The sequence below is a fragment of the Bos javanicus genome, chromosome 3, assembly GCF_032452875.1.
Source record: "Bos javanicus breed banteng chromosome 3, ARS-OSU_banteng_1.0, whole genome shotgun sequence".
Taxonomy (NCBI): domain Eukaryota; kingdom Metazoa; phylum Chordata; class Mammalia; order Artiodactyla; family Bovidae; genus Bos; species Bos javanicus.
Window position 1 is genome coordinate 17,824,440 of NC_083870.1, and position 27,781 is coordinate 17,852,220.

A 27,781-nucleotide genomic window follows, 5' to 3' on the forward strand; every position below is an offset into this window, starting at 1 on the left:
TTCTTTGGGATTGGAATGAAAACTGACCTTTTCCAGTCCTGTGGCCACTGATGAGTTTTCCAAATTTGCTTGCATATTGAGTGCAGCACTTTCACAGCATCATCTTTCAGGATTTGAAATAGCTCAACTGGAATTCCATCACCTCCACTAGCTTTGTTCGTAGTGATGCTTTCTAAGGCCCACTTGACTTCACATTTCAGGATGCCTGGCTGTAGGTCAGTGATCACACCATCGTGATTATCTGGGTCATGAAGATCTTTTTTGTACAGTTCTTCTGTGTATTCTTGCCATCTCTTCTTAATATCTTCTGCTTCTGTTTGGTGCATACCATTTCTGTCTTTTATCGAGCTCATCTTTGCATGAAATGTTCCTTTGGTATCTCTGATTTTCTTGAAGAGATCCCTAGTCTTTCCCATTCTGTTATTTTCCTCTATTTCTTTGCATTGATCGCTTAAGAAGGCTTTCTTATCTCTTCTTGCTATTCTTTGGAACTCTGAATTCAGATGTTTATATCTTTCCTTTTCTCTTTTGCTTTTCGCTTCTCTTCTTTTCACAGCTATTTGTAAGGCCTCCCCAGACAGCCATTTTGCTTTCTTGCATTTCTTTTCTATTGGAATGGTCTTGATCCCTGTCTCCTGTACGATGTCACGAACCTCATTCCATAGTTCATCATGCACTCTATCTATCAGATCTAGGCCCTTAAATCTATTTCTCACTTCCACTGTATAATCATAAGGGATTTGATTTAGGTCATACCTGAATGGTCTAGTGGTTTTCCCTACTTTCTTCAATTTAAGTCTGAATTTGGCAATAAGGAGTTCATGGTCTGAGCCACAGTCAGCTCCCTGTCTTGTTTTTGCTGACTGTATAGAGCTTCTCCATCTTTGGCTGCAAAGAATATAATCAATCTGATTTCTGTGTTGACCATCTGGTGATGTCCATGTATACAGCCTTCTCTTGTGTTGTTGGAAGAGGGTGTTTTTTATGACCAGTGCATTTTCTTGGAAAACTCTATTAGATTTTTAAGAATTGATACATGTATATGTAGAACTGAATGACTTTGCTGTATGCCTGAGATTAACATGTTGTTAACCAACAATACTCCAATATACAAAAAAAGTTAAAATAAAGAATAGTTTGGTTAAGAATATATCCTTTTTCACAGCTTACTTGACTAGTAAGCTAAACATTAGAAAAAAGTTGCCTAGCTACAGTGACTTTGTAAATCTAAATAAACATTGTAAACCTCAATGTTCTTCAAGGTTGGTGTCAAAACAGAGAAGTAATTTCAGACGTGAAAAAACATTTAAGGCTCTGAGGTTAATGAGTTGTTGGAGTAAGAAGACCAAGTAGTACACATGGAGAGGTGGCAAAACTTTACCTGGTAAGGATCCTTTAAATTTCCATCCTTCTACACTACCCATGTTTTCAGAGCTACTATAATTTCATGCAGAATGTGCCACTACGTTCCAAAAGTCCTTGATCTGCAGTATCACATTAAACATAAGGTTACATTAGAAGAGAAAAAGAACAACGAGAAATTGAAGGGGCAATGGAGCCTAAGAATCTTCTTGGTTGCTGTGCTAGTTATGTCCGTGTCACTTCCCTGCTGCAGCAAGCATGGTGGTGAGGCGATGATGGTGATGGTGGTGATGATGGAGACAATGATGATGTGCTGTCTTCCCAGTGCCATTTCTGTGCCCCAACATGTGCAAATTAAAGTACACACAATCATGTAGTTTTTATGCCTCAGATATTTTGCAGTTAACACTGTTTTCCCCATTTCAGTAAAGGGACTTTATTCTGAGGAGTTAAATAATTGTTTACTCAAATTAGTCAAGCAATAATTAACATGATTCTAAGTTATATAGAAATAATCTTTTTTAAAAAGAGCTTTCTTTCTGTTTTAAACAGTGTATTTATTAATTTAATTTGGCAATGCTGGGTCTTCATTGCTACATGGGCTTTTCTCCAGCTACCATGAGGCAGGGCTTCTATCTGGTTGTGGTGTGTGGACTTCAAGCTGAACTGACTTCTCTTGTGGAGCACAGGCTCTAGGGTGCTTCCACTTCAGCAGTTGCAGCATGTGGGCTCCATAGTTGGGGTTTCTGGGCTCTAGAGCACAGGCTCAATAGTTGTGTCACATGGGCTTAGTTGCTCCACGGAACGTGGGATCTTCCTGGATCAGGGATCGAACCCATGTCTCCTGCATTGGCAGGCTGATTCTTTACCACTGACCCATCACGGAAGATCAGAAAGAATCTCTGATATTACTCAAAATTCAGACAGCATCGATTGTGGGAGCTGTAACTTTAGGATCAAAGAAGGATAACAATAAACCAAAACACAATATGCTATGGCTGTAAGTGCTTTTAATAGGAAAAAAAAAATTTTTTTACCATCACAAAAGAGAATTGTAGTTTATTCAGAAAGTGGAGAACAAGTAATGATTGTCTAGTTGGTAGAAACCCCTGCTCAGGTGACAGACAGTCACAGAAGACGGAGAGAATCTTCTGATGGTGCCCGGGAGGAGAGCTGCTGCTCTTCCCTCTGAAGCACTGTGTTTTCTCAGCTGTCTTCCCAGAGGCAAGTGGTGTAGCAGCCTCAGGAAGGAAACCTCTGGCTGTCAGGAGTCCCCACAGGCATATTGCTGGCTGAAAGATGCAGAAGCTTCTTCTGTATTCATGACTTGCTTTGAAGAGAAGATGAAGGTGGAGCTGTGGAGCCAAATGAGTCAACTGCAAATATGGTGATGAGAACAGGGGTGGTGGTGATGGTGGTGATGATGGAGACAATGATGACCTGCTGTCTTCCAAGTGCTATGTATGAGTCTGGCATGTGCCACCTGAATTATACACATTCATTGAATACTGATTCCTCAGAAGTTTGAAATGAAAATACAATTTTCCCTACATTTTACTAAAGGGACTGAAAACCAGGAGAGGCAAATATTTCATTCCTGAAGCCACCAAGTGATAATTAAGGAAATAACATGGAATTAAAATTATGTAGAAGTATTCCCTGCTTATTTAACTTATATGCAGAGTACATCATGAGAAACGCTGGACTGGAAGAAACACAAGCTGGAATCAAGATTGCTGGGAGAAATATCAATAACCTCAGATATGCACATGACACCACCCTTATGGCAGAAAGTGAAGAGGAACTAAAAAGCCTCTTGATGAAAGTGAAAGTGAAAGTGGAGAATGAAAAAGTTGGCTTAAAGCTCAACATTCAGAAAACGAAGATCATGGCATCTGGTCCCATCACTTCATGGGAAATAGATGGGGAAACAATGGAAACAGTGTCAGACTTTATTTTTCTGGGCTACAAAATCACTGCAGATGGTGACTACGGCCATGAAATTAAAAGACGCTTACTCCTTGGAAGGAAAGTTATGACCAACCTAGATAGCATATTCAAAAGCAGAGACATTACTTTGCCAACAAAGGTCCGTCTAGTCAAGGCTATGGTTTTTCCTGTGGTCATGTATGGATATGAGAGTTGGACTGTGAAGAAGGCTGAGCACCGAAGAATTGATGCTTTTAAACTATGGTGTTGGAGAAGACTCTTGAGAGTCCCTTGGACTGCAAGGAGATCCAACCAGTCCATTCTGAAGGAGATCAGCCCTGGGATTTCTTTAGAGGGAATGATGCTAAAGCTGAAACTCCAGTACTTTGGCCACCTCATGTGAAGAGTTGACTCTTTGGAAAAGACTCTGATGCTGGGAGGGATTGGGGGCAGGAGGAGAAGGGGACAACAGAGACTGAGATGGTGGGATGGCATCACCGACTCGATGGATGTGAGTCTGAGTGAACTCCGGGAGTTGGTGATGGACAGGGAGGCCTGGAGTGCTGTGATTCATGAGGTCGCAAAGAGTCGGACACAACTGAGCGACTGAACTGAACTGATTCTTTTATAAGACTCAAAATTTAGACAGCGCTGCTCGTGAGAGCTTGAACCTTGGCATCAAAGGATAGAAACAAAACTTGAAGATGGTATAGTATTATTAAAAACAATTTTGAAAGAAAGGAAACATTTTTGACATCACACAAAGGAACTGTAGTTTATTTGAGATGAGGAGGATAAGCAACAGTTGACCAGCTGGTAGAAATCCCTGCCCAGGTGATAGACAGACCCAAGAGAGGGAGAGAATCCTCTGATGGTGCCTGGAAGAAAAGTTGCTGCTGTTCCATGTGAAGCTCTGGGATGCTTTCTCAGCTGTCCTTCCAGAGGACAGCAGAACAGCAGCTTCAGGAAGGAAACCTCTGGCTGCCAGGAATCACCATAGGCATACTGCTGGCTCAAGGGCGGAGAAGCTTCTTCTGTATCCACGGTAGGCTTTAAAGAGAAGATGAAGGTGGAGCTGTGGAGCTAGGTGAGTCAGTTGTCCTCATCCTCTCCTGATCCAGATAAAAGCTGATGCTGTTACTTATACTTGGGTGGGCACTTCTGCTGGCATTGTTGGGGAGGTGGCACAGGAGGGCATTTCTGCTGGCACTTTGGAGGTGGGCAAGGCTCAGGGCACTTTGGAGGTGGACAAGGCTCAGGACACTTTGGAGGTGGGCAAGGCTCAGGACACTTTGGAGGTGGGCAGGGCTCAGGGCACTTGGGAGGGCACACTACTGGAGGTGGCTGGCAGGGCTGCTTGCACTGCTGCTGCTGATAAGACATCTTTCTGGAGTATTAGAATCTGAAAGAAATTACACGACAGTGTTCACAACAAGGAACTGCTACAAGGAGAAAATCTGAGCTTATGTAATACCATCAGATAGAATCTCTCTAGTCTCTAACGTGCTTAATTTCTTCTACTCTTTTTAACAAATTTCTGACTTCTCCCTCATTAAGAGAGTTTTTAATTAGTCAAAAGAAAACCTTCTCTCATACAATTATTACAAAATTTGTTTTTTGTTTGAAAGAACCAAGCAATATTTTTAATTGTTACTTTGATTTTATGAAAATAGCATCTTTAAGAAAACCCATCATAAGTTCTGAAATTCTGTGTAAGCTCACAAGCAACTTCCATCATCATTATCTCTCATGAAGTCCAAACTGGATGACTTGTGTACAGAGCAAAGGTTCACCAAGAAGGATACAAGGGTTCTCCACCTTCTAAGATAAATGCTTCTCTACCAGAGCAGAGGGATACCAAAAAATACAGAAAACGGAAAAGTACTTTTGTCCTTACCTCTTCATGTCAAAAACTTCATATTTATTTTATTTTTCAATAAGATAATTCAAACATTGTACCAGAAACTTAATAAACACAATATATCATTGGGCTTAAATTTCAAGTTCCTATCAACCATCAACAGAGTAGCATTAAACACGATTATAACTTTGGACACAGCATATTTGCTCTCTGCAGCATAAATTCAACATTGGGAGCCCCAGAACAAAGTAGAACCGAAGGATCAGACTCACCAGTTCTCCAAAATCAATCGGAACTTGAGTAGCAGGAGGATGGTGGTGGTGCAGCAGAGGGTCTTTTTATAGGGCTTGCTGCCCCTCCCAGGGGAGGTGGAGCTGCCAAAACTGGCCTGGTTCAGTCATTTCCCAAGCAAAATGCAAATCCATCCATAAGTGGCTTGACAGGGACTCTGAAAAGAGGAAACATCCTGCTCCAGGATGGAACATAATCTCCTACTGGATTATGTTCTCATGACTCAGAGTCTCTGCCTTAGCTCTCAGGGATTTTCAGCAGTGGGAGGATTTGGCAGGTTCTCCAACTTGTACTCAAAGGCTCCCCTTCTTGTTTGAGGAAGATGGCTCTTTTCTATCTTTCGCCTTCTTTGAGTTATAAAACTTCCTATGTTGTTCCACTTGAACTGGTTGCCATTTTGCAGTACATACTGAGTTGAAAAGGGCCTGGCTACCTGGCGACAGCCTTCTTTTTACCGCAGGTTCTTCTTATAATGGTTTCCTCCTTGATCCATGGCCTGCTAATCTAAGTCTCCTTTCTTCTTGTCCTGTTTGGACTTCATGAAAGATAATGATGATGGGGATTGCTTGTGAGCTTACACAGAATTTCAGAACTTATATGGGTTTTCTTAAAGATGCTATTTTCGTAAAATCAAAGTAACAACTCAAAAGATTGCTTGGTTCTTTCAAACAAAAAACAAATTTTGGAATAATTGTAGTGCCTCGAAGACCTGAATAGAACAAGACTCACCCTCTCCTGGTAAGAGATAATTCCCGTGCCTGTTGGCCTTCAGCAGGGTTTTGGCTTGGTAGAGTTTGAATTTTCCAGCTCAGTAGCCTTCCCGTCATGATACTTAGTGTTCAGTGAAGTGGTGACCTCTAGAATCTTCCTTTCACTGCCATGATCGATAAAAAGCAGGACATCAAGCAAATTCCTCTGACCTTTATAAATCTGTTTTACCTTGGATCACAGGGAATTCAATACGAGTGTAACATCACCTATAGTAATTCAGATGTTCCAGCAGCTTAGACCCTAGACCTACAACTGAAAGCAAAGCTTTTTGCTCATAACTGCCCAACTTGACATACCACCTGCTCCTACATAATTTCTCCCAAGTGGCCCCTCTTTATTTCTTCCACTTTTGAATAAGGTTTAGAGAAGTGTTCAAAATTTCTAGCTTCCTGCCCCTATGAAATGATTGGAAAACCTAGTCTAGAAAGCAATGCCATTCAAACATCTAATTATATATGAAAGTTGAAATCACTTTATTAATAATTCATTCAGTATAGCTAATTGCCATTCATTCATAACATCTTAATCATTAATAATAATTTTATTATACTTTCAATTCATTTAAAAATCCATCTTAAAATGTTAAAAGATTTTCCATAACAGTCACAGTGGAATATAAGTCAAATGATCCTATTTCTTTCTCTGCTTTCTTCATTAAATTTGTCAGTGTGCTGGAAGGTTTGATAGTTCATTTATGAGTGAATTTGACTGGCACAGGGTGCCCAGATACTTGGTTAAACACTATCCTGTGTGTTTCTCTAAGGCTGTTTGTGGATGAGCTAAGAGAAGCCTGGCAGGCTATAGTCCACAGTGTCACAGAGTTGGACACAACTGGAGTGACTTAGCAGGCACATGCGATGTTTAAATAAGTGGCCTGAATAAAAGAGGTCGCCTTCTATAAGGTGGGTAGTTCTCAACAGTGCATTGAAGACCTGAATAGAACAAGACTCACCCTCTCCTGGTAAGAGATAATTCACCTGCCTGTTGACCTTCAGCAGGGTTTTTGGCTCGGTAGAGTTTGAATTTTCCAGCTTTAGTTATTTCTCTCTTTTTCTCTGTCTCTCTGTGTGTCTCTCACTCTTTTTTTATAAAATATATATACAATATATGCACTGTAATATACAATTTCATGTACATGATTTTCTGGGGCTGATTAAATTAGAAATTCAAAAAGTTAGTATAAATTGAAGTTAAACTATTAATATTATGTGATACATGTGATCTGTAATTTTGGCAAATATAATGAGCCTTTAGGGAATAACTAACTTTCAGTGAACAATACCCTAGTATGTTTTCCAACCCTGACCAAAGATTTTGTTTCTGCCTTTCACAGATTTATCCCTCAATGATGCTTCCACAGTTCCCTGTTCTTTCCCGGAGCTGAACAGTCCTCTTTTCTGTGCTGTTCCCTTGGGCACTCAGGCTTTTTATGGTGAGCCTTGGCTTTTGAGGGTTCCTGTCTAGTTTAGAAATAAGTTATAATGCTGGGTTTATGTTACTGTAGAATGTAGAAACACATTTTTAATGAACTCAGGATGTCCCCTGTATTCCTCACTCTTACGCTTCCTTAGACTGCTATGAAGTGCTTAAAATTCTTTATCAGGAAATAAATATTTGTATTCCAATTAAACTTCAGGTTTAAATTGTGTGAAACAATAATAAATGTAAGATACTGTGTAAGACTCACACCATCACATATAAATGATTGAAAGCAGGTTTGTGAGGGGAGAGAGAATCAGAGCACTAAAGATCTGAAATCTAGGGTAATTATGAACTTAGGGCTGATCTGATACTTTGCTTTCTTCTACTCTTTCCCAAGATGTTTTGGGCTTCTAAGAGACAATAATTTTAAAATTATGTTAATGTTTATTCTCTGTCTTCTCCTTCAATTGTCCAGACACCTCAGCTTGCTGTATTACACTTTGCTCCCCAATGTATACCTCTTAACTCTCCATCATTGATATGCTGACATGTTGTCAATACATTTACTGAATAGTCCTTTAATATCTTTTCAAATTCTTCCTGTGGTCAGGAGGGCTGACTAATTGTTGCCATTTAAACATCTAAAGTAATATTGGTAGATCTCCCTTCCTTGTCTTGGCCAAATCATCAGGATGCTTTTCAAGAATGTGGTTAATAGGAGAATGAGGAGGAAGAGGAAGTGGAGATACGTGAAACCTGTGACAGAGTCACCAGCTATGCTCCAGCAAATAAAGGATTACTGAATCAACCCATCATCACATCCGTTAAACAGGTTAGGTTCCCTGAACTGTCACTGTTCCTGTCAATAAGGAACAGCTTTTGACCAAGATTACCACTGAGCATGATCATCCAGGAACAGAGCCATCACTATAGCACCTTCAGGATTAGTGTCTACAAGCAGTGTCATCACCAAATGGTTCATGTAAACTATTGAAGTTGCTACTGTGTACTAAGTACCTGAGTGCAGTCAGAATACACATTTTATACTCAATAATGGGGACCCAGAAAGTTAAGAGGAACTAAAAAGCCTCTTGATGAAAGTGAAAGTGGAGAGTGAAAAAGTTGGTTTAAAGCTCAACATTCAGAAAACTAAGAACATGGCATATGGTCCCATCACTTCATGGCAAATAGATGGGGAAACAGTGGAAACAGTGTCAGACTTTATTTTGGGGGGCTCCAAAATCACTGCAGATGGTGACTGCAGCCATGAAATTAAAAGATGCTTACTCCTTGGAAGGAAAGTTATGACCAACCTAGATAGCATATTCAAAAGCAGAGACATTACTTTGCCAACAAAAGTCCGTCTAGTCAAGGCTATAGTTTTTCCAGTGGTCATGTATGGATGTGAGAGTTGGACTGTGAAGAAGGCTGAGCACCAAAGAATTTATGCTTTTGAACTGTGGTGTTGGAGAAGACTCTTGAGAGTCCCTTGGACTGCAAGGGGATCCAACCAGTCCATTCTGAAGGAGATCAGCCCTGGATTTCTTTGGAAGGAATCATGCTAAAGCTGAAACTCCAGTACTTTGGCCACCTCATGCGAAGAGTTGACTCACTGGAAAAGACTCTGATGCTGGGAGGGATTGGGGAAGGAGGAGAAGGGGACGACAGAGGATGAGATGGCTGAATGACATCACTGACTCGATGGATGTGAGTCTGAGTGAACTCTGGGAGTTGGTGATGGACAGGGAGGCCTGGCGTGCTGGGATTCATGGGGTCGCAAAGAGTCGGACATGACTGAGCGACTGAACTGAACTGAACTGAACTGATATAGTAAGATGAGACAGTAGTAGCCACACTTTGATGTCATTTCCCCTGAGTATGCCATAAGGACTTTCATAGCCTCTCTCATCTCAGGGTGGGGCCAATCCTCAGGGTAATTTGATCCACCGTGATAAGCCTACTGCTTTAATCCCATCAAAAAAGCATGCTCTTATCTATTCTGTTTATTGGTTTACCATTTATAGCAAAAAAAAAAGGTGATAATAGTACCCTACATTTCATCAGGCAACCTACTGCTACATTTTGTCCATTATAACTCAAGATTTTTCCTCCATTCAGTCTTCAAGGTTTTTAGTTACATATTGATCCACCACATGAATACTGTGGATTCATATGCCACATTATTATGTAGCTCTGTAGGGAGTGTTTCCTAGATTCCATCTGTTAGCTAGTTAGAATAGGAAAAAGGAGTCCAGAATGGCAGTGCCTAAAAATAAAGAAGGGAAAAGCCAGTGAAAATAGAACAAAGGAAGGCCTGTGGACCAGAGTGAGAACCTCAGGTAAAACAGACAGCCCTCCTGGCTAGCCCAATTTACATAGGGCAGGCTCAAGGGGAGGAGAAAAACCATATAAATAGAGGAGCCAAAGTTGAGCCTGGGGGCTGTCTTCTCTTCACGTCATTTGGGTTAGCCAGCCCTCAACCTGGAGGATATATTTTCCTTTGCTTGCCAAATAAAACTGAGCTGTAAGTACTTATTTAACATATATGCAGAGTGCATCATGAGAAACACTGGGCTGGAGGAAGCACAAGCTGGAATCAAGATTGCCAGGAGAAATATCAATAATCTCAGATATGCAGATGACACCACCCTTATGGCAGAAAGTGAAGAAGAACTAAAGAGCCTCTTGATGAAAGTGAAAGAGGAGAGTGAAAAAGCTGGCTTAAAACTCAACATTCAGAAAAATGAAGATCATGGCATCTGGTCCCATTGCTTCATGGCAAATAGATGGAGAAACAATGGAAACAGTGACAGACTTTATTTTCTTGGTCTCCAAAATCACTGCAGATGGTGAGTGCAGCCATGAAATTAAAAGATGCTTGCTCCTTGGAAGAAAAGCTATGACCAACCTAGACAGCATATTAAAAAGCAGAGACATTATTTTACCGACAAAGGTCCATCTAGTCAAAGCTATGGTTTTTCCAATAGTCATGTATGGATGTGAGAGTTGGACCATAAGGAAAGCTGAGCACTGAAGAATTGATGCTTTTAAATTGTGGCACTAGAGAAGACTCTTAAGAGTCCTTTGGACTGTAAGGAGATCATACCAGTCAATCCCACAGGAAGTCAGTCTTGAATATTCATTGCAAGGACTGATGCTGAAGCTGAAGTTCCAATATTTTGGCCACCTGATGCAAAGAAGTGACTCATTGGAAAAAACCCCTGATGCTGGGAAAGATTAAAGGCAGGAAAAGGGGGCAACAGAGGATGAGCTGGTTGGATGGCATCACTGACTCGATGGACATGAGTTTGAGCAAGTTCTGGGAGTTGGTGATGGACAGGGAAGCCTGGTGTGCTGCAGTCCATGGGGTCACAAAGAATCAGACATGACTGAGCAACTAAACTTACTGAACTGAACAATTCAAATGAAGTGCCCCTAATATTTGGAACTTACTTACAAAGCTTCTGGCCTATGAAAATTGAAATCCAATTGGCCAGTGTTCAAATAGCATGGTCTAAGTTTGAATTTTATGAAAAAACTGTGAGATGACTTAGCAAACAAGGTGGCATGCCAAGATCAGCACACTTCCAAAGGTCTTCAAAGCACCAGAAGCAGGAAACACGAAGGAGACAGTCTGAGATTGCCTTGCAGCCTCTCTAATGTATTGAATATGTAACAAGAATATAGGTCAGAATAAACCACAGCAAGATCTTTTTGTCGTCCAACTCTTAGAATAAAGAAAATAAGAAACAAAAATAAATTGAATCTAATAAAACTTAAAAGTTTTTGCACAGCGAAGGGAAAAATCTCAATAGAGAACTACCTTATGACCCAGCAATCCCACTCCTGGGCATGTACCCAGAGAAAACCATAATTCAAAAAGATACATACAACACAGTCTTCATTGCAGCACTATTTACAAAAGCCAGGACACAGGAACAACCTAAATGTCCATCAACAGAGGAGTGAATAGAGAAATTGGTGTACAAAAATGCAGTGGAATATTACTAAGTCATTAAAAAGAATGAAATAACACCATTTGAAGCATGGATGGACATAGAACCTGTAACACTGTGTGAAGGAAGTCAGACAGAGAAAGAGAAATATTGTATGATATCACTGTATGTGTTGAATCTAAAAAGAAATTATACAAATGAACTTATGAACAAAACAGAAACAGACTCACAGATTTAGATAATGAACTTATGGTTACCAGGTGGGTTGGGTAGGGCACAGGTAAAATTAGGGGTTTGAGACTGACATGTACAAACTGCTATATTTAAAATAGAGAACCCCTAAGGGCCCACTGAATAGGGTAGGTCTGCTCAATATTATGTAACAACCTTAATGGGAAAAGAATTTGATAAAGGATACATATATATGTATAACTGATTCACTCTGCTGTCCACCTGAAACTACGATATTGCTAATCAACTGTACTCCAATATAAAATAAAATGTTAAAAAAAATAAGATCTATGCTTAAAGAACATATCTGCTTTCACAATGACTTCACTAGTAAGTTAAGCACTTGGCAAACAAACTGCATAGGAACAGAGACTTTGTAAATTTAAACAAATATTATTAACCTTAATGTTCTTCAAAGGTGGGGTCAAAACAATCTGGAAAGTAAATCCAGAAGTGAAAAAAATAAAAACCCTGGGATTGATGTGTTGTTGGAGAAAGAAGAGCAGGGGCTATACATGGAGAGGAGGCAACACTTTGCCTGGTAAGGACTCTTTAGTTTCCCTTTCTTCTGTACTACCCATGTTTTAATAACTACTATATTTTTTAAAATAAAGTTATTCTCTTTTTAAAAAATTCTATTTATTTATTCACTTATTATTTGGCTGTACTGGGTCCTCATTAGAACAAGCAGGCTTTCTCTGGTTCCAGCCAACAGGGGTCACTCTATTTTGGGGTGCACAGGCTTCTCATTCCAGCTTTCTTGTTCAGGAGCACAGGCTCTAGAGTAGAGTGGGCAGGTTTCGTAGCTGTGGCACACTGTCAGGAAGTATTTAACAGGAGGCTTCCTGTGTGCTGTTTTGGATCTGTCCAGAATCCTCTGTTCCTTATTAATTCCTGAATACAGGAATTAAGAGGAGAGGCAAGCCTCTCCAGGGGCTGAGGGATCAAGGCATTTCCTTCGTTAGTTTTTCAATACGGTGATAAGCACCCTCTTCCTTCTTGTGGACCATACGGTAAAAGTGATTGTTTACAACTCTCTCTCTCTTTAATATGGATCGCCTATGTTTTGTAAGTCTGAAATTTTAATCTTATCTTTGCTGAGAATAACTACAGCATATATGCCCACACCATGTTGATTAAAACACCTTTGCTCCATCAGAGCTTGGGTCCCCATGTCTTTCTTTCTTTCTTTCTCTCTCTCTATCTCTCTATTTCTGGCTGATTTCCTAGAACGCGAAAGCTGGCTCAGTAACCCAAGAAATATTAGCCTGTCTCATTCTTTCACTTTCTCATCGTCGACTCCGGACCACCAGGTTCCGGTCCATGAAAGGACCTCAACAGCACACAAGCTTAGTTGTCCCCCAGCACGTGGAATCTTCCCAGAGCAGGGAATGAATTCGTGTTCCCTGCATTGGCACAGGTGATTCTTAACCATTGGACCACCAGGAAGTCCAAGAACTGCTATACTTATGTGGAACATCCCACTAATTTCCAAAAAACACTTCATCAGCAATATCACATTAAACCCAAGGTCAAATTAGAAGAATAATGGGATAACAGAATGGGAAAGAGTAATGAAACCTAAGAATCTCCTTGCTTGCTATACTAGTTATGTCTGAGCCACTTTCCTGTGGAGCAAACGTGGTGGTGGTGGTGCTTGTGGTGATGAGGGAGACAATGGTGAACTGCCTCACCCAAAAAAGTGGCATTTTTGTGACTGGCTTGTGCCAACTAAACTAAACAATTCATTTAATTTTATGCCTCAGACAAGTTTGCAATGTAAATAAGATTTTCCCTACATTTTAGCAAAGGGACTGTAAACCTAAGAAGTTAAAAGATTTGATTATAAAATCAATCAAGTAATAACTAAGAAAATAATATGTATTGAAATTATATAGAAATGATTGTTAACAGCATGGCAAGATTCAGATAACACTGATTGTGAGAGCCTAAAACTTGGCATCAAAGAAGGGTGTAAACAAACCAAGATGATGATATGATACTGTTAAAAGCAGGCTTTAAAAGAAAGAAAACATTTTTATGCCACACAAAGAAATTGTAGTTTACTCAGGAAGTGGAGGATAAGTAACAATTGCCCAGCTGATAGAAACCCGTCCCCAGGTGACAGACACAGAATACAGGGAGACAGTCCCATGATGGTGCCCAGGAGGAGAGCTGTTGCTCTTCCCTCTGAAGTGCTGTGATGCTTTCTCAGTTGTCCTCCCAGAGGAAAGTGGCGCAGCAGCCTCAGGAAGGCAATATCTCTGGCTGTGAGGAGTCATCACAGGCATATTGCCAGCTGAAGGGTGGAGAAGCTTCTTCTGTATCCATGATAGGCTTTAAAGAGAAGATGAAGGTGGAGCTGTGGAGCTAGGTGAGTCAACTGTCCTCATCCTTTCCTGATCCAGATAAAAGCTGATGCTTCTACTTGCTTTTGGGTGGGCACTTCTGCTGGCATTGTTGGGAAGGTGGCACAGGAGGGCATTTCTGCTGGCACTTTGGAGGTGGGCAAGGCTCAGGGCACTTTGGAGGTGGGCAGGGCTCAGGGCACTTTGGAGGTGGGCAAGGCTCAGGGCACTTGGGAGGGCACACTACTGGAGGTGGCTGGCAGGGCTGCTTGCACTGCTGCTGCTGATAAGACATCTTTCTGGAATCTTAGAATCTGAAAGAAATTACATAACAGTGTTCACAACAAGGAACTCCTACAGAGGGACATGGCAAAAATTGTGTAATACCATCAGACAGAACCTCTCCAGTCTCCAATGCCCTTTAAACTCTTCAACTTCTTTTAACAAATTTCTGGCTACTCCCTCCTTAGAAAATTGCTTCATTAGCCCAGAGAAAGTCTTCACTTTATCATACAATGTTTTAAAAAAATAGTTTTGTTTAAAACACACGTGATGTTTTGTTTTATTTTATTTTGTTTTCAGGAAAACAGCATTTTCAGGAAAAGCCATCACAAGTTCTAAAATCCTGGGCAAGCTCACAAGCAATTCTTATCTTTATTATCTCTCTTGAGGTCCCAACAGGATAACTTGTGTACAGCACAAAGAGTCATCAGGAGGGACACAGGACCTCATACCTTTTAAGATAAATGCTTCTGAAATTACAGCAGAAGGACACCAGGAAGATGCAAAAACAGAAAAAATACTTTTTTGTTTCCCTTTTCATGTCAAAGATTTCCTATTAATTTACAGTTCAATAGGGTAATTCAAAGTATGTACCAGAAACTTAATAAATACAGTATACCACTGTGCCCAAATTCCCATCCAATGAAAGTGAAATTCGCTCAGTAGTGTCTGACTTTTTGTGACCCCATGAACTGTAGCCTGCCAGGTTCCTCTGTCTATGGAATTCTCCAGGCAAGAATGCTGGAGTGCTGTTCCCTTCTCCAGGGGATCTTCCTGACCCAGGGATGGAACCCAGGTCTCTCACATCGCAGGCAGATTCTTTGCCATCCGAGCCACCAGGGAAAGCCTCCCATCCAATAAGTACCATTAAACACTTGATCATAACTTTGGACCCACCGAATTTGCTGCCTCCAGCATAAATTCAATATTCTGGAGCCCAAGAACAAACTTGAACTGAAGAATCAGACTCACCAGTTTCTCCAAAGTCTATCAAGACTTGAGTAGCAGGAGGATGGCACTGGTACAACAGAGGGCCTTTTTATCTGGGCTTGCTGCCCCACCAAGGGGAGGTGGAGCTGCCAAAACTGGTCCAGTCATTTCCCAACCAAAATGCAAATCCATCCATAACTGGCTTGACAGGGACTCTGAAAAGAGGAAATGTCCTGCTCCAGGATCTCCTCACTGGATTAGGTTCTCATGACTCAAAAAGTCCCTGCCTTAGTTCTCAGTTTCAGGGGTTTATGATAGAGGGAAGATTTGGAGAGTTCTCTAATTTGTACTCAAAAGCTCCCTTTCTTGATTGGGGAATATGACCCTTTTCTATCTTTCACTGTCCATGAATTATAAAATGTCCTGTCTTGTTCCAGTTGAACTGGTCACCATTTTGCTGTACATACTAGGTTGCAAAGCACCTGGCTACCTGGTGACACTTTTCTCTTTACCTCCAGCCCTTCTTATAATGCTTTCTCCCCTGATCAACAGCCTGCTAATCTAAGTCTCCTTTCTTCTTCTAAAATGGACGGAGGGCAGGTTGCAGATCATCTCACTAGCCATCCCATCATAACACTTAGATCTGCTCAGTAAAATGGTGACCTCTAGGATCATCCTTTCACTGTTTTTCTCCTTGGAATAAAGGACATCAAGCAGGTTCCAGTGACCTTAATAATTCTGTTTCAACTCTGTCCACAGGGAATTCACTAGGAGCTTAGTATCACCTACCATAATTCAGATGTTCTGGCACTTCGGACCCTAGGCCTGTAACCGAAAGTAAGCTATTTGCTCATAATTCCCAACATGATATACTATCTTCTTCTACAGAATGTCTCCCAACTGACATTTTAAATTCTTCCACTTTTGAAGAAAGCTCAGAAAACAGTTCAAATTTTCTGGCTTCCTACCCCTTTGAAATTATTGGGAAACTTAATCTAATAAGCAATGTGATTCAAACAAGTAATTTTATATGAAAGTTAAAATACTTTATTAATAGTTTAGTCATTAACACAAGCTGCCATTCATACACGACTCCTCAATTATTAATACTAATTTTACCTACTTTTAACCCACTTTTTAGATTTTCCATATTGGTCAAAGTGGAATATATGTCAAATAAACTTATAAATATTTCCTGCTCTACTTTCTTCACACAGTTTGTCAGTATGCTGGACACTACATTTGGTGGTTAATATGGGCTGACTTGACTGGCACAGGGTGCCCAGATATTTGATCAAACGTTATTCTGGGTATTTCTCTAAAGATGTTTTGCATGAGATTAATACTTAAATCAGTGGTTGAGTAAAGGAGGTTGCCCTCTATAAAGTGGGTAGTCTTCATTTCATCCATTGAAAGCCTGAATAGAAAAGGCTGTCGTCCTCCAGGTAAGAACAAATACCTCTGCCTGATGGCCTTCCACTAGGGTTTTGGTTCTGCAGATTTTGAATTTGCCAACCTTCATAATCTCTCTCTCTCTTTCTCATTTTTATCTCTGTGTTTCTTACTATATTGTAGTATATAATTTGAACATTTTACCTGCCTGTTTATGTGTATGATTGCCTACATCCAATTAAAACTTCAAAAAGTTAGTATAAAGTGAATTTAAAGCAAAAGATATTGATAATACATAACACATGTGATGTGTAATTATGACAAATATAATGAGCATTTAGAAGATAACTAAAGTTCTGGAAACAATGACCTAGTACATTTTCCAACCTTGGCAAAAGATTTCATTTCTGCCTTTTCAGAGATTTTTGTTATTTAGTCACTAAGTTGTGTCCAACTCTTTGTGGCCCCATGGACTATAGTCCTCCAGGTTCCTCTGTCCATGGGATTTCCCAGGCAAGAACACTGGAGTGGATTGCCATTTCCTTCAGACATTTAGCTTTCAACAATTCTATAATTTCTCTGTTCTTTCCTTTTTATGTATTGTCCCATTAGACACGGAAGTTTTTCATTATAACCCATGGCTGGTTAGGCACCCTGTCTGTTCTAGGAATAAAGTTACAATGCTGGCTTTCTGTTGCTATGAAAGTGTGAAAGTGTTAGTCGTCCAGTCACGTATGACTCTTTTGCAACCCCATGGACTGTAGCCCACAGAGCTTTTCTGTCCATTGAATTCTCCAGACAAGGAGACTGGAGTGGGTAGCCATTCCCTCCATACATAGTTCTTCAGGCACTCTGTCCATCAGATCTAATCCCTTGAATCTTTTTGTCACTTCCACTGTATAATCATAAGGGATTTGATTTAGGTCAGGTTTGTAACATTGTACAGGAGGCAGTAACCAAGACCATTCCCAAGAAAAAGTAATGCAGAAATGCAGAATGGTTGTCTGAGGAGGGCTTACAAATAGCTGAGAAGAGGGAAGTGAAAGGCAAAGAAAAAAAGGAAAGACATACCCATTTGAATGCAGAGTTCCAAGGGACAGCAAGGAGAGATAAGAAAGCCTTTCTCAGTGATCAATGCAAAGAAATAGAGGAAAACAATAGAATGGGAAAGACTAGAGATCTCTTCAAGAAAATTAGAGATACCAAGGGAACATTTCATGCAAAGATGAGCACAATAAAGGACAGAAATGGTACGGACCTAATAGAAGCAGAAGATATTAAGAAGAGGTGGCAGGAACACACAGAAGAGCTATACAAAAAAAAATCTTCATGACCCAGATAACCACAATGGTGTGATCACTCACTTAGAGCCAGACAACATGGAATGTGAAGTGAAGTGGGCCTTAGGAAGCATCACTACAAACACAGCTAGTGGAGATGATGGAATTCCAGTTGAGCTATTTTTTCAAATCCTGAAAGATGATGCTGTGAAAGTGCTCCACTCACTATGCCAGCAAATTTGAAAAACTCATAGGACTGGAAAATGTCAGCTTTCATTCCAATCCCAAAGAAAGACAATGCCAGAGAATGTTCAAACTACCATACAATTGCACTCATCTCACATGCTAGCAACATAATTCTCAAAATTCTCCAAGCCAGGCTTCAACAGTACATGAACCATGAAATTCCAGATGTTCAAGCTGGATTTAGAAAAGGCAGAGGAACCAAAGATCAAATTGCCAATATCCGTTGGATCATCAAAAAAGCAAAAGAGTTCCAAAAAAAAATCTACTTCTGCTTTATTGAATACACCAAAGACTTTGACTGTGTGAATCACAACAAAATGTGGAAAATTCTTCAAGAGATGGGAATACCAGACCACCTTATCTGACTCCTGAGAAATCTGTATGCAGGTCAAGAAGCAACAGTTAGAACTGGACATGGAACAACAGACTGGTTCCAAACAGGAAAAGGAGTACGTCAAGGTTGTATATTGTCACCCTGCTTATTTAACTTATATGCAGAGTATATCATATGAAATGCCTGGCTGGATGAAGCACAAGCTGGAATCAAAATTGCTGGGAGAAATATCAATGACCTCAGGTACACAGATGACATCACCCTTACGGCAGAAAGCAAAGAAGAGATAAAGAGCCTCTTGATGAAGGTGAAAGAGAAGAGTGAAGATGTTGGCTTAAAACTCAACATTCAAAAAATGAAGATCATGGCATCTGGTCCATCACTTCATGGAAAATAGATGGGGAAACAATGGAAACAGTAATAAACTTTATTTTTGGTGGCTCCAAAATCACTGCAGATGGTGACTGCAGCCATGAAATTAAAAGATGCTTGCTCCTTGGAAGAAAAGCTATGACCAACCTAGAGAGCATATTAAAGTGCAGAAACATTACTTTGTCAACAAAGGTCCATCTAGTCAAAGCTATGGTCTTTCCAGTAGTCATGTATGGATGTGAGAGTTGGACTATAAAGAAAGCTGAGCGCTGAAGAATTGAATCTTTTGACCTGTGGTGTTGGAGAAGACTCTTTCGAGTCCACTGACTCACTGTAAAAGACCCTGGTGCTGGGAAAGATTGAAGGGAGAAGGGGACAACAGAGGATGAGATGGCTGGAGGAAGCACCGACTCAATGGACATGAGTTTGAGCAAGCTCCGTGAGCTTGTGATGGACAGGGAAGCCTGGCTTGCTTCAGTCCGTGTGGTCACAAATAGTCAGACACAACTGAATGACTGAACCGAGTCATTTCCTTCTCCAGGGGGCCTTCCTGACCCAGGGATTAAACTGGATTTTTCAGACAGTTTCTTCACCATTTGAGCCACCATGGAAGTCCATGTTACTGTATAATGTGGAAACACATTTCTAATGAAATCAGGATAATCCATCTCTTGTCACCCCATCATTTCCTTAGACTACTGTCATGTACTTAAAATTCTTTCATCAGGAAATAAATCTTTTTATTCCATAATGAAATATCAGATTTAAATTTCACGAAACCAGAAATAAATGTAAGATACTATTTAAGACTCACATTGTCACATATAAGTGGTTGAGAGTAGGTGTGGGAGGGAAGAAAGGAAGAGCGAACCAAAGTTCTGAAATCCAGTTGGCATAGAAGTCTAGGTGGCATAGAAACTTAGGACTGATCTGATATATTTGCCTTCTTCTACTCTTTCCAAACATGTTTTAGGTCTCTAAAGACAGTTATTTAAAAAAAAATTATTTTAATGTTTATTCTCTATCTTTTCCTTCAACCTTACAGACCCCTTTTACACTTTTTCCAGACCCATATTACACTTTGCTCCCCAATGTACACCTCTTAACTATCCAACTTGGTGCATTGACATGTTGTCTATGCATTAATGAATAGAACTTTCCTATCTTTTTTAAGTGCTGACTGCTGCTGCTGCTAAGTCACTTCAGTCATGTCCGACTCTGTGCGACCCCATGGACTGCAGCCTACCAGGCTCCTCCATCCATGGGATTTTCCAGGCAAGAGTACTGGAGTGGGGTGCCATTGCCTTCTCCATAAGTGCTGACTAATTGTTGCCAATTAAATGTTTAACGTGATGTTCCTAGATATTCTTTCCTTGTCTTGATCAGGAATTTTTCAAGGATGTGGTTTGGTAAATGGAAAAGGAGGAAGAATAGGAGAATGAGGAGGAAGAGGAAGTGGAGATACTTGAAATCTGTGACAGAGTCACCAGCTATGCTCCAGCAAATAAAGTATCACTGAATCAACCCATCATCACATCAGTTAGACAGTTCCCTGAACTGTCATTCCTCCTGTCAGTAGGGAAGAGATTTTGACCATGATTACCACTGGCCAGGACCACCCAGGGAGACAGTCATCACTATAACACCTTCAGGATTGGTGTCTATAAGCAGTATCATCACCAGATGGTTCGTGTAAACTATTACAGTTGCCACTATATATATATTATCTGAATGCAGTTAGAATACATGTTTTGTACTCAATATATGGGGACCCATCTAGTAGGATTAGACAGTAGTAGTCACACCTACCTGTGATTTCATCTGAGTATGCCTAAGTATGCCCACCAGGACTTCCCTGGTGGCTCAGACGGTAAAGCGTCTTGCTTATAATGCAGGAGACCTGGGTTCGATCCCTGGGTCAGGAAGATCCTCTGGAGAAGGAAATGGCAACCCACTCCAGTACTCTTGCCTGTAAAATCCCATGGACAGAGGAGCATGGTGGGCTACAATCCACAGGGTCGCAAAGAGTCGGACACGACTGAGCGACTTCACTTTCACTTTCATGCCCTAAGGACTTCCATAGGCTCTCTCATCTCAGTGCTCCAATCCTCAGGGTAATTTGATTCACCACAATATGCCTACTTATTTAATCTCATCAAAACCCCATCTTTAAAAAAACTCTGTTTCTTAGTTTTCCATCCATGACAAAAAAGGGTGATAATTGTATGACTGTATTTTTTTCAGCCAACCAACTGCTGCATTTTGTCATTTAAAACTCCTTTCTTCCATTCAATCATCAGGGTTTATAGTTACATAGTGACCTGCCTGCAGGGAGTCATACGCTACATTGTTAGGTTGCCCTGTAGGGAGTATTTCCCAGAAATTCCATCCCAAATAATATTTTTAGAGTATATGTATCCTGGAAGATGAGTTAAAATTTACTATCCTTTTATTACAGTTCTGCTCAGTCATTAACCATTGGTACAGTTCCTCATCATATTGTAGAATCAGAAGGTCTTCCAGATGATGCCACTCAGATTTTAAAAATTCTGTTTAACCTTATAAGATTCCGAAAGCAGGAGTTGTCTCAGTCAACATACAGCTTCACCTTCTTTGGTATCTGATTGTTGTTGCTGTTTAGTCAGCAAGTCGTGTCTGATTTTGCAACCCCATGGACTGTAGCATGTCAGTCTCCTCTGTCCTCCACTATCTCCCAGAGTTTGATCAAACTCATGTCCATTGAGTTGGTAATGCTATCTAACCGTCTCATCCTCTGCTACCCCATTCTCTTTTTGCCTTCAATCTTTCCTAGCATCAGGATCTTTTCCAATGAGTCAGCTCTTCAAGTGGCAAAAGTTCAGCTTCAGCAACAGTCCTTCCAATGTATAGTCAGGGTTTATTTCCTTAGGATTGACTGGTTTAATCTCCTTGCAGTTCAAGGGACTCTCAAGAGTCTTCTCTAGTACCACAATTCAAAAGCATCAATTATTTGGTGCTCAGCCTTTCTTATGGTCCAACTCTGACATCATATATGACTCTGGAAAAACCATAGCTTTGACTACCTGGAGAATCTAGTGTAATTGGGCTAAGAAACAATGTTATTTTTTGCTTTGAGCTGCATTAAAGGAACCCAGGTAATGTTGAGTTTCCCTCTATGCACAATCCATTTATTCATTCTTTTGTCCTCAGCTACTGTATCTTCTTCTCTCCATTTGTCGCTGATTTGAACCTAAACTTTTCCAACTTTGGAATGAGCATTAGGTCTAGCCACTCTGCTGGTCCAGACTTCAAAGAGAAATACCAGTCTAGCAATACCTTCCCCTCTGTCCATTCTCATTTATACAGAGGACTAGTGCAAACATTACACAATGCAGCTGCATTCACTCTAAAGCCAAATTTTGCCAAATGGGTAAAGGCACAATTCATCTAAGACATTGGACCAAATGTTTCTTCTGGGATAAATAGAATCTGTGGGCAATCAGGCCTGAAGCATGCTGCTGCTTCCAGAAAATGTTACAGACCCCTGTATACTCCAAATTGGGCCTTGGATATCATTATAAACGAAGTGTCCCTAATTCTCTGAACTCATTCATAAAGCTTCAGACCTAATGGAAAGTGAAATCCAAATGGCCATTGTTCAAGTAGCATGGGCCGCAGTGGAATTTTATGAATAGTTAGTGAGATGACTCAGCAAACAAAGTAGCACGCCAAAATCATCACCCTTCCAAAACTTTTGGAGGCATCAGGAGAAGGAAACACAAAAAAGACAGTTCAAGATCACCTTGTAACCTCTGGAATGTATATGTATCAAGAATATGTGACAGAATAAATCACGGCAAGGTCTTTTTCATCTCGCATCTTAGAGTAATAAAATAAAAACAAAAATAAACATATGGGATATACTTAAAAGCCTTTGCTCAGCAAAGGAAACCATAAACAAAATGAAAAGACAACTCTCAGAATGGGAGGAAATATTTGCAAATGAGGCAACCAACATGGCATTAATTTCCAAAACATACAAACAGCTCATAGAACTCAGTATCAAAATAGTAAACAGCCTAATCAAAAATTGGGTGGAAGATCTGAATAGATATTTCTCAAAAAAAAAAAAAAAAAGACATACAAATGGCCAAAGAGCACATGAAAAGATGCTCAATATCACTAATACTTAAAGAAATACAGATCAAAGCTACAATGACACAAAGCTACAAAATCTATCATCTCACACTGGTCAAATCAGCCATCATAAGAAAATCTACGAACAATAAATACTGGACAGGGTGTAGAGAGAAGGGAACCCTCTTGCACTGTTTGTGGGAAAGTAAATTCGTACAGCCACTATGGAGAATAGTATAGAGGTTCCTTAAAAAAAAAACTAGAAATGGAAACACGATATGACTCAGCAGTCCCATTCCTTGTGCATATACTTGGAAAAAACTGTAAATTGAAAAGGTGCATGCATGCCAAAGTTCATTGCAGCACCATTTACTATAGCCAAGGCATAGAAGCAATATAAATGTCCATCAACAGAGGAATGGATAAAGATGTGGTACATAAATGCATTGGAATATTACTCAGCATAAAAAGAATGAAATAATGTCATTTGCAACAACATGAATGGACCTAGAGATTTTCAAACTGAGTGAAGGAAGTCTGACAAAAAAAAAAAAAAAAGGACAAATATCATATGATACTGTTTATATGTGGAATCTGAAAAAAGGGTACAAATGAACTTGTTTACAAAACAGAAGTAAAAAACAAACTTATGGTTACCTGGGAGTAAGGAGCGGGGAGAATTAAATTGGGAGATTGGAATAAACATATACACATTACTTTAAAAATATATATATTTTTAAGTGGAGGATAATTGCTTTACTATGTTATATTGGTTTCTGCTGAATCAGTCATAAGTATACACGTATCCCCTCCCTCTTGAGCCTCCCTGCCACCACCCACCCTCCGTCCTATCCCTCTAGGCTGTCACAGAGCACCAGGCTGAGCACCCTGTGTTGTACACCAGCTCCCTCTTGGTTACCTATCTTACACACTGTAATGTACAGATGTCAGTGCTACCCGCTCAGTTAGTCCCACCCTCTCCTTTCCCTGTTGTGTCCCTAAGTCCGTTCTATATATGAAATAGATAACTGAAAAGGACCTACTGTATAGCACAAGGAAATCTACTCAGTCCTCTCCGTAATGGCCTATATGGGAAAAGAATCTAGAAAAAGAGTGTACACACACACACACACACACACACACACACATCAGTTATATGATTCACTTTGCTGTATACCTGAAAAAAACACAAGATTGCAAATCAACTATACTCCAATAAAAATTTAAAAACAGAATATGAGTCAGAAAGCCTTTACAGAGTGTATCAAAATAGAAGAATCACTTCAAGAAACTAGAACCCCTCTGATCATTACTGTTATTTATAGTTAGAAGGGGGCAGACAAAGAAGGACTTGAGTAGAAGGGTTAATCACACGAGGCCCATGTGTCAGATCATATGAGCATGTAGCTGCTTATAATCAAATGCCTCCTTGTGTGGGTAAAGTAAAAACTAGTGAAGAAAACCAGAATATCAGGTTCAAGAATGTAGGAATGATGTTTTTGAAAATTTTTTATTTTTACTTTACAGAACAATTACTTTAGAATGTTGTAATGGTTTTTGCCATACACCAACATGAATCCACATTAGGTATACATATGTCCCCTCCCTCCTGAACCCTTCTCTCACTACCCCACCCCCACCAACCCCACCCCTCTAGGATGTCAGAGAGCACTGGCTTTGAGTTCCCTGCATCATGCATTGAACTCCCACTGGCTATCTATTTTACATATGATAATGCATATGTTTCAATGCTATTCTTTCACACCATCCCACCCTCTCCTTCCCCCACTGTGAAAGACAAATATCATATATTAACACATATGTATGGAATCTAGAATAGTACTGATGATCCTACTGGAAAGACAGCAAAGGAGACACATTTAGGAGTGATGTTTTTTGGAATAAACTGGAGTCTTGGAGGGAGTGCACATGGGCTTGGAGGTGGCTTGGAACAAGCAGAACTCAGACCACTGCCAGAGAAGAAATCTGCTCCAGGTATGGCTGCCTGAATGACAGGCTCTGATTTCTATTACACTGTAGCTATTGCCATCCCAAGGATGCCCCCTAAATGTAATCACACACACACACACACCTATAGAAGCCCAGGGTACCAGAATTAGACAGATGTTATCTATACCAACTCCTCTCTAACTGCAAGTCCTATTCATTATGGGACAGCAAAGAATGGGGCACAGTCAGCCAATGACACCAACATCCAGGAGTGTGCTTAAAGGTGTTTTAATAGAGGTAGAAAGGGAAAGAGGTATTTCTTCAAATCCAGCTTCTCCCCTCCGATGAACCCCAAGCAACTGAGAACCAGTAAAGCTGCTAAGGCCTTCTGCAGAACGCAGAGCTCAGAGGACCGTTCAGAGTAAGGAAAACCTCATAGCACATATTTTTAGGATGCAAACAAGAGAGGCTGTGACTCAGGGAGAGAAAATACTCATTGCAAGATCTACACAATGAAGACAGAGAAACAAAAGGGAGAAAGGTGTTCAAGATCCGGAGGTTGGTTCCTCAAGGGCATAGCAGTGGACCACGTTACTTCTGGTTGACCTTCTGCTGGTTTGGACCTGGAATGACCACTGAGGGGTATGCCTCAGGCACCTTGGTATTTCCAGGCTGAGGGACGTTGGTGTAGACTGGCTCCGGATCTCTGATGGGACATGGCTCCGGAAGTGTGGAATAGCCTTGCTCAGGAATCTTGATGTCCGGTTGTGGAACCTTTGGAAGGCATGGTTCCTCAATTATGGGAACAAATGGTTCCTGAGGTGGAGGTGGAGGCTGGCAGGGCTGTTTCACCTGCTGCTGCTCAGGCCCAGGGGGTGGGGTGAAAGGCTGTTTCTGCTGATATGAACTCATGCTTTAAAGAAGGCTGGACCTAGAGACAGAAAAGCAGACTTAGTAGTTTAGTAAAACAAGGAGGAAGCCAAGTCTAATGACAAATATCTTAATTTCATGCCCCTTAAGAAACAAAAGCTTCTCTTCTCTTTATTTTTGTTTCCTTGAATTTGAGAATCAAAGGAAACTGAGGATTCCTGTACACTTTCAAGAGGAAAAGTTTAAAGGTGGTTTATTTTGATCCCATGGGAGTGGAGCCTTTCTCTTTGCTTCCTTTCTTCCTGTTCTTTTCCGAAAACCTACATTAGCCACATAACATAACTTCAGGTTCCTGTGATTGATTGAAGCCCTCAGTTTACAATCAATTGAAAAAGTGGTAAAGTTCAAAATCTGGTGTCTACCCTCTCGTATCCCTCACATAGAGTGCCTCAGTTCTCATAGGAAAATCCGTAAGCCCACACAATTCTGTCTATGAGCTTCTGTTCACATTGTCTTCTTGGTGTTTGTTTCTGGAAGTCTTTCCATTGTGTTGTTGCTTGTCCATACACGCTCACCCCTCATGGCTCTCCTCCCGGATCCCGTCATCTTTCTCATTCTGACTCAGCACAATACCTGCCTCATCCTCTCTATTCTATGTGCAGTATTTTTTTGTAAATTACTCCTATGTATTACATTCTCTGATGGATCATAGGTTCAAGGAGTAAAGAAAAGTGTTATCTTTTGTACATCCAAAGTGCCAATGCAGTGCCTCTCGATTTTGCAGAGTCTAAAAATTAATAAAAGAGAATATTAAAATGTCACTAAAATTGCCCTGAACATGAGCTGCAGTCTATATCCTCCTGCCAACTGAACAGATGGTCAACAGAAACTATTCCCCTTTTCAGACCCCAAATTCCACAGCTGTAATCTAAGTGAGAAGTCAGAAAGATCTATAGTCACCTTAAACATAAATTACTTTGCTTTTAAAATAAATATATCACATCATGGCAAAGAGATTTTAATCAAAATACAATATCATTGGGCAAATGTTAAGAAAATCCATGTGAAGAGTCTCACCTGATGTGAAGAAACGTTTGAGTTGTCTGGTCTCCTGGGTCTGGTGAGAAATCTCTGGCCAGCTGGCATTTTATATAGAATATGAGCCTTGCCTTAAGGAAGTGGGATTTGGGGGTGCTAAACTGTCTTCATTCCAGCTTTAGTGGTGAAAATCTCTGGCTTAACATTTTGTGGGGCACTCATTGTTTGACGGTGATGTCACTTTGTTTGACGGGTCTGTTCTCACTGTCTACCATTTGTAGTGTGGTTGCTATGGGAAACAGGGTTCTTGGGTGGTGATAAGTTAAATCAGAGTGAAACTCCAGGCTCCTGGGACCAGAAATAACCATACCTGTTTAACAGGACCCTAATATTTAGTTCAGATTAATTTTGTTGAGCATTTTAATTTCCTGAGTGAATGTGGAGATGAACAATAGGCATTACTGTGTCTCCTGGGAGGCCATGGGAATGGTAGTAATAAGTGAAGCATCTGATATTCCATCTCTTAGTAAATCCAAACCTGGGAAAGGAAAGGAAAAGTTAAAATGTCTGCTTTGGAAATGCTTCCCTCTAAAGGGCCTTAAGATGCCACATTGACCATGTTGTGCATGTCACTGGGGATGGACAGTTAAGACTGGATCTGTCCAGCATGTTGGAAAAGCCCTAAGACTCTACTTCTCATGGAATCTGTGTTTTTGTGGGCAACAAAGAATAAGAAAGTCTGATTCTTTGAGTTCATGAACCAGCCACATCCTCTGATCAGGATAAGGTGAAACAGAGGT

General features: G+C 40.5%; 2 protein-coding genes and 1 long non-coding RNA gene across 4 annotated transcripts; all 3 read right to left on the reverse strand.

The window, feature by feature from the left end:
- Nucleotides 1-4,038: 4,038 nt before the first annotated feature.
- Nucleotides 4,039-5,630, reverse strand: LOC133241076 (uncharacterized). The gene is made up of 2 exons (XR_009734514.1): nucleotides 5,425-5,630; nucleotides 4,039-4,693 (listed from the first exon to the last, which is right to left on the reverse strand). It is a non-coding gene; the product is annotated as an uncharacterized LOC133241076 (long non-coding RNA).
- An 8,395-nt stretch (nucleotides 5,631-14,025) lies between these two features.
- Nucleotides 14,026-15,468, reverse strand: LOC133241048 (small proline-rich protein 2E). 2 transcript variants are annotated; one of them, XM_061406090.1, is made up of 2 exons: nucleotides 15,426-15,468; nucleotides 14,026-14,485 (listed from the first exon to the last, which is right to left on the reverse strand). In XM_061406090.1, exon 2 carries the CDS (start codon nucleotides 14,464-14,466, stop codon nucleotides 14,248-14,250), a length of 219 nt encoding a protein of 72 aa, XP_061262074.1. In that variant the 5' UTR covers nucleotides 14,467-14,485; nucleotides 15,426-15,468; the 3' UTR covers nucleotides 14,026-14,247. The 2 variants fall into 2 exon arrangements, with proteins under 2 accessions (XP_061262074.1, XP_061262085.1); XM_061406101.1 differs by having other exon boundaries at nucleotides 15,351-15,440.
- A 9,877-nt stretch (nucleotides 15,469-25,345) lies between these two features.
- Nucleotides 25,346-27,124, reverse strand: LOC133241053 (cornifin-like). Its single transcript, XM_061406112.1, has 2 exons — nucleotides 27,021-27,124; nucleotides 25,346-26,004 (listed from the first exon to the last, which is right to left on the reverse strand). The coding sequence occupies exon 2, from the start codon at nucleotides 25,983-25,985 to the stop codon at nucleotides 25,665-25,667; it is 321 nt and encodes a 106-aa protein (XP_061262096.1). The 5' UTR covers nucleotides 25,986-26,004; nucleotides 27,021-27,124; the 3' UTR covers nucleotides 25,346-25,664.
- Nucleotides 27,125-27,781: the final 657 nt, after the last annotated feature.